At 38.7% G+C, this 6,288-nt stretch overlaps 1 protein-coding gene across 1 annotated transcript; it reads left to right on the plus strand.

Moving 5' to 3' along the window:
- Positions 1–491: 491 nt before the first annotated feature.
- Positions 492–1,445, plus strand: LOC127131514 (uncharacterized). The gene has a single exon (XM_051060431.1). The coding sequence runs from the start codon at positions 492–494 to the stop codon at positions 1,443–1,445; it is 954 nt and encodes a 317-aa protein (XP_050916388.1).
- Positions 1,446–6,288: the final 4,843 nt, after the last annotated feature.

Consider the following 6,288-nt stretch of genomic DNA (forward strand, 5'->3'; position numbering starts at 1 on the left):
GGCATATAAAATGCAGTCTAGATTTTTCTGTGGTTAAATTTGACAATGTACGTTTTGTCATCAAATGTAGAAATTCAACATGCAATTTCAAATGCAGGGTCTCTTTGCGTAAGGGAATCTCAAGGTGGAAAGTTGGTAAGTCTGGTGGGCCTCATACGTGCACAACCACTTCCATGTCACAGGGCCATACAAAACTCAGTTCACAAATGATTAATAAGAGCATAATGGAGCTTGTAAATCGGAATGCTTCTCTTAAGGTGAAGGTTATCATCGCTCATGTTGCCGAGAAATACAGGTATATCATATCCTACAAAAAGGCATGGATTGCAAAGTGTAAGTCAATTGAGTCGCTCTATGGAAATTGGGAGACATCTTATAACGATCTTCCGTAGTGGATACTGGTAATGAAAACATATCTACCCGGTACCATTATATAATTACAATCATTACCTGTGATTTCAAATGATGGTTCATACTTGGGTGACCAAAGGATGTTTCATCGTCTGTTTGGGGCGTTTCGACCATGTATACATGGTTTCGCGTATTGTAAACCTATTGTGCAGGTTGATGGAACATGGTTGTATGGCAAGTACAGAGGGACTCTGTTGATGGCTGTGGCACAGGATGGGAACGGGAACATATTTCTGATAGCATTCGCATTGGTTAAAAGTGAGACAAAGGAAGCTTGGAGTTTCTTTCTTAAGAATTTAAGAATACATGTTACCCCTCAAGCAAATCTATGCCTAATATCAGACAGGCATGAATTGATAAAGAGTGCATATAACAATCCGGAAAATGGATGGCAGTATCCTCCATCATCACACGTCTATTGCATTAGACACATCGCACAAAACTTCATGTGCGAGATTAAAGACAAGGATCTGCGCAAAATAGTTGTTAACATGGGTTATGCGTTAACAGAGGCAAAATTTAACTACTATCGGGGGGAAATCCGAAGAACAAACAACGACGCTTTATCATGGATAGACAACATCCCTCGGGAGAAGTGGGCAAGGGCATTTGACGGAGGGCAACGCTGGGGTCACATGACAACTAACATAACAGAAGAAATGAACTCGGTGCTAAAAGAAACCCAAAACCTTCCAATCACTGCATTGGTCAAATCTACGTACTATCGTTTAGGATCACTATTTGGTAGAAGAGGCCATCAATGGACAAAAATGTTAGCCTCTGGGAAGGTTTTCACTAATAACTGCAACAAGGGGATGGCTGAGGAAGTCATCAAAGCTAACACGCATAACATCATGCAGTTCGATCGCGAGAGATTTTATTTCATGGTCCAAGAGAAGATTAATCATAACGACGGCCGACCAACCGGAACATTTAGCGTTGATCTGAGAAAACAACACTATGACTGTGGGAAATTTCAGGCATTTCACTTACCTTGCTCCCATGTAATTGCAGCATGTTCGAGCATACGCTAGGACTACTCCATTCACATTCCAGACGTCTTCAAAATTCTTAACGTCTTCAAGGTCTATAAGGAGAGTTTCCTAGGACTTCCCCATGAGGAGAATTGGCCAAATATAAAGGATTTACTCTTTGCCACGACGACTCTATGAGAAAGAGGAAGAAAGGGCGCCCAAACAACACCAGGATTAGAACCGAGATGGACGACATTGAGAAGGAAAAGAGAAGGTGTGGAATTTGCCGTGAAATAGGACACATGCGTAGGAAATGTCCTAATGTTGCAGGACCGACCCAGCGACCATCCAGATGATTATGTTGTTATTTTAAATATCCGTCCAGATGATTTGTTTTTTTAATTATTAACTACTATGTACGTACTATATATAAACCATTGTGTATTTCTAATGTCTTTTGGGAACAAACAATTATGAAATACATTTGATAATCAAAGGCTTCTGGTTACAAAGTACGACCACATTAACTAAACAACAACAACAACCAACACAAGTGGTAATTAAAAAACTAATCAACAACAACAACCAACACAAGTGGACCTTCAACTCCTCTATTAACTTCACCACTATGCGCCGAAAACATACACTGAACATCTTCATCATTTTCTATATGATCCAGGTAATACATGTACGTACCATCGGGGCTTGCATCAGTCAACGTTATGTATGGACAATGATACTCTACTTTCCTCACCTTCATACGACGCCCGCCCAACTGTTGGAAGCCAGTGTGGATGGCTGAAATCACTGTTCTGAAATTCCATTGCAGATCAAGGCAAACACTGGTTTTTTCACCTTGTCCATAAAATACAAGACCCCAAACAGACATTCTTACCAAAAGAAAGGATTTTGTGATCTGAGTTACATTTCTACAAGTTCTGCCATTTATAGAAAATTAATACTTGAATACTCGGCCAATCATTGGCCGAGACAGTACAAACAATAAAGCAATTGCTCGGTCATTAAAATTTTGGAGGGAAACATATCATTCCCAAAAAATTATTGAAATTTTGGAGGGAAACATATCATTCCCAAAAAATTATTGAAATTTTGGAGGGAAACATATCATTTTTATTATTAATATAAAAAAAATCATTTTTATTATTAATATTATAAAAAATAATCATTTTTATTATTAATATTTTAATAAAACAATATTAAAAACTATTATTTGTATTTTATAAAAATATTATTATTATTTTAAAAAAAATCAATTATATTAATTAAATATAGAATTAATTAGAAAACTATTTAATAATAATTTTAATAAAGTTATTTAATTATATAATAGTTTTTAAAATTAAAAAAAATTATAAAAAAAAATTAATCCCTTCACTAGCTCGGCCAATGAATGGCCGAACCTACCCAGCAAAAAAAGGCCTTCAGCAACTCGCCCAATGAATGGACGAGCCCAAATAAGAAAAGGGGGCAGTTTGGGAATTTTTTTTCAAAGTGGAGTATTGTGGGAATATTATTTCAGCATTGGGGCATTGAGGAAAAAAAAGTCATTTTTTTATAGTCTCCTACTGGATTTGACAGTACATCAGTGTTTTTTAATAAACATGACCTAGGGTATGCAACTTTTACCATAGCGAGAGTTTATAAAAAAACTGCTAAACAAAATAGCAAAATGTACTTTGAAATATGTATTGAACTTTTCCTTATATATCTTGTCAATATCCTACTTGCCTGTCAATTCCCTTGCCACAATATCGTACTTGCTTGTTGTTGAAAAAGTCATTATTTCCTTATTATTTGGATGGTCATTGTTTTCTTATTATTTAGAAGTAAATGGAAGATGTTACTACTTTATAGGAACCGTAATGAATGGGTTACGGATGATGCATCCAATGTTTTGGCTATATAAGATGTAAAAGCCAAAACAATATTCATTCCAACATTGAGAGCATTTTCAATAATTAGAGAAATACACTCGTGAGAGAAATTCTTAAATACAATGTGTATTTTATCTTTCCAATAAATAAAAAGTCTTAGCAACTTTGTGTGTTATTATTCCGCATTTATATCGCTATTCCATGAATCTGACTATGAGGAAATGTTGCGTAGTTTCCTAACAACTGGTATCATAGCCGGTTAGTTCTTTCCGTTTTAGAAGCGATCCAGAGGAGTCAGATTCGAGTGGGAGCGATGGCGGCAAACGAAGGAAAGGTAAAAATTGAGAAGTTCGATGGTGCGCACTTCAGCTTTTGGAAGATGCAAATAGAGGATTATTTGTATCAGAAAGGTATGCATGAACCTCTAACGGGCACGAAACCAACAGCAATGGAGGACGGTGTCTGGACCCTTCTCGATAGAAAAGCTCTTGGAGTCATTCGATTGAAGTTATCTCATAATGTTGCTTTCAACATTGCAAAAGAAAAGACTACGGCTGATCTTATGAATGCTCTTTCCAGCATGTACGAAAAACCGTCGGCCTCAAATAAAGTTCATTTGATGAGGCGGTTGTTCAATTTACAGATGACAGAAGGTGCGTCAACAGCGCAACATCTGAACGAACTCAACACTATTACAACTCAATTGAGTTCAATTGGAATCGACTTTGATGGAGAAGTACAGGCTTTGATACTCTTGTCTTCCCTGCCAGAAAGTTGGAATGCTACAGTCACAACTGTAAGTAGTTCATCGGGAAGCAACAAGTTAAAATTTGATGATGTACGTGATTTGGTTCTCAATGAAGAGATCCGATGGAGAGAGTCGGGTGAATCATTAACCTCTTCAGTATTGCATACAGAGTCAAGAGGTAGAAGTTCAACTAAAGGAAGCGAACACAGTAAATCAAAGGTGAGACGATCAAAGTCCAGAAACAGCTCAACGACTATCGAGTGTTGGAATTGCGGGAGGACCAGACACTACAAAAATCAGTGCAGGAGTGCACCGAAGAACAAGGAGGCGAAAGATGAGGCAAACATTGCTTCAACCTCAGGAGGAGGTGATGCGTTGATATGTTCTTTAGAGAGCAAGGAAGAGTCTTGGGTGTTAGACTCTGGAGCATCCTTTCATGCAACTTCACAGAAACAGTTCTTTGAAAATTATGTTCCCGGGAACCTCGGTAAAGTTTACCTTGGTAATGACCAATCTTGTGAGATTGTGGGAAAAGGTGTAGTGAAGATCAAGTGGAACGAGTCTGTTTGGGAGTTGAAAAATGTCAGACACATTCCTGACCTGACGAAGAACTTAATCTCAGTAGGCCAGTTGGCCAGTGATGGATACACAACAATCTTCCAAGGAGATCATTGGAATATTTCAAAAGGTGCAATGACACTTGTTCGTGGTAAAAAGTGTGGTTCTCGTTACAAGACAGCTGGACCATGTCATTTGATTGCAGTTGCATCAAATGAAAGTTCCAATCTATGGCACCAAAGACTAGGCCATATGAGTGAGAAAGGGATGAAAGTCATGCACTTAAATGGAAAACTATCGGGTCTTCAGTCAATAGAAATTAACATGTGCAAAGACTGTATACTTGGAAAGCATAAGAGAGTTAGCTTTCAAACAAGTGGGAGAACTCCAAAGAAGGAAAGACTCAAGCTTGTCCACTCTGATGTTTGAGGTCCAACTACCGTCTCATCTATTGGTGGGAAGAAATACTTCGTGACTTTTATTGATGATCATTCCAGAAAGGTATGGGTATACTTTCTGAAATATAAGTCTGACGTATTTGAGGCTTTCAAGGTGTGGAAAGCGATGGTAGAAAATGAGATCGGATTGAAGATCAAAAAGCTCCGAACTGACAATGGTGGTGAATATGTAGACACCAGGTTCAAGAAGTTATGCTATGAGCACGGAATAAGAATGGAGAAGACTGTGCCAGGTACGCCTCAACAGAATGGTGTAGCTGAGCGTATGAATCGAACATTGACTGAAAGAGCCAGAAGCTTACGCATGCATTCAGGCTTACCGAAGCAGTTCTGGGCAGAGGCAGTCAACATATCAGCTTACTTAATCAACCGAGGTCCATCGGTACCATTGGAGCATAGAATACCATAAGAGGTATGGAGCGGAAAAGAGGTAAAACTCTCACATCTTAAAGTTTTCGACTGTGTAGCATATGTGCACATTAGTGATCATGGCAGGAATAAGCTTGACCCCAAATCAAAGAAATGCACTTTCCTCGGTTATGGTGAGGATGAGTTTGGGTATCGCTTATGGGATGATGAAAACAAAAAGATGATCCGCAGTAGAGATGTAATCTTCAATGAAAGAGTGATGTATAAGGACAAACAAAATACATGTGCCAGCAACTCAGATTTGAGTGGGCTAGTTTATGCAGAGGTGGACGATGTCTTAGAAAGTCCTATAGTTGATAATCATCAGCTAGAGGAAACAATTGAACAAGGCAGTGAGCAGCAGCCTGACATATCAGAGCCTCTGAATCCAACTCCTGTATTGAGAAGGACTTCTAGAACTCATGTTCCTAACAGGAGATACATGGACTACATGTTATTGACAGATGAAGGGGAGCCTGAAGATTATGCAGAAGCATGTCAGACAACAGATGCTAGCAAGTGGGAACTTGCTATGAAAGACGAGATGAAGTCTTTGATCTCCAATCATACATGGGAACTTGCTGAGTTACCTATGGGAAAAAGGGCACTTCACAACAAATGGGTGTATCGGGTGAAGGAAGACCATGATGGCTCCAAGAGATACAAGGCCCGACTAGTTGTCAAAGGATTTCAGCAAAAAGAAAGAGTTGACTACACTGAAATTTTTGCGCCAATTGTGAAGCTCAATACTATCAGGTCTGTGTTAAGTATTGTTGCCAATGAAGAGCTCTACCTAGAGCAATTGGATGTGAAGAATGCGTTTCTTCACGGAGACT

Source organism: Lathyrus oleraceus, chromosome 3 (genome assembly GCF_024323335.1).
Source record: "Lathyrus oleraceus cultivar Zhongwan6 chromosome 3, CAAS_Psat_ZW6_1.0, whole genome shotgun sequence".
Taxonomy (NCBI): domain Eukaryota; kingdom Viridiplantae; phylum Streptophyta; class Magnoliopsida; order Fabales; family Fabaceae; genus Lathyrus; species Lathyrus oleraceus.

What these genes read in the sequence shown, in the direction of transcription:
- LOC127131514 (XM_051060431.1), top strand. Translation starts at nt 492, where the DNA reads ATGTTTCATCGTCTGTTTGGGGCGTTTCGACCATGTATACATGGTTTC.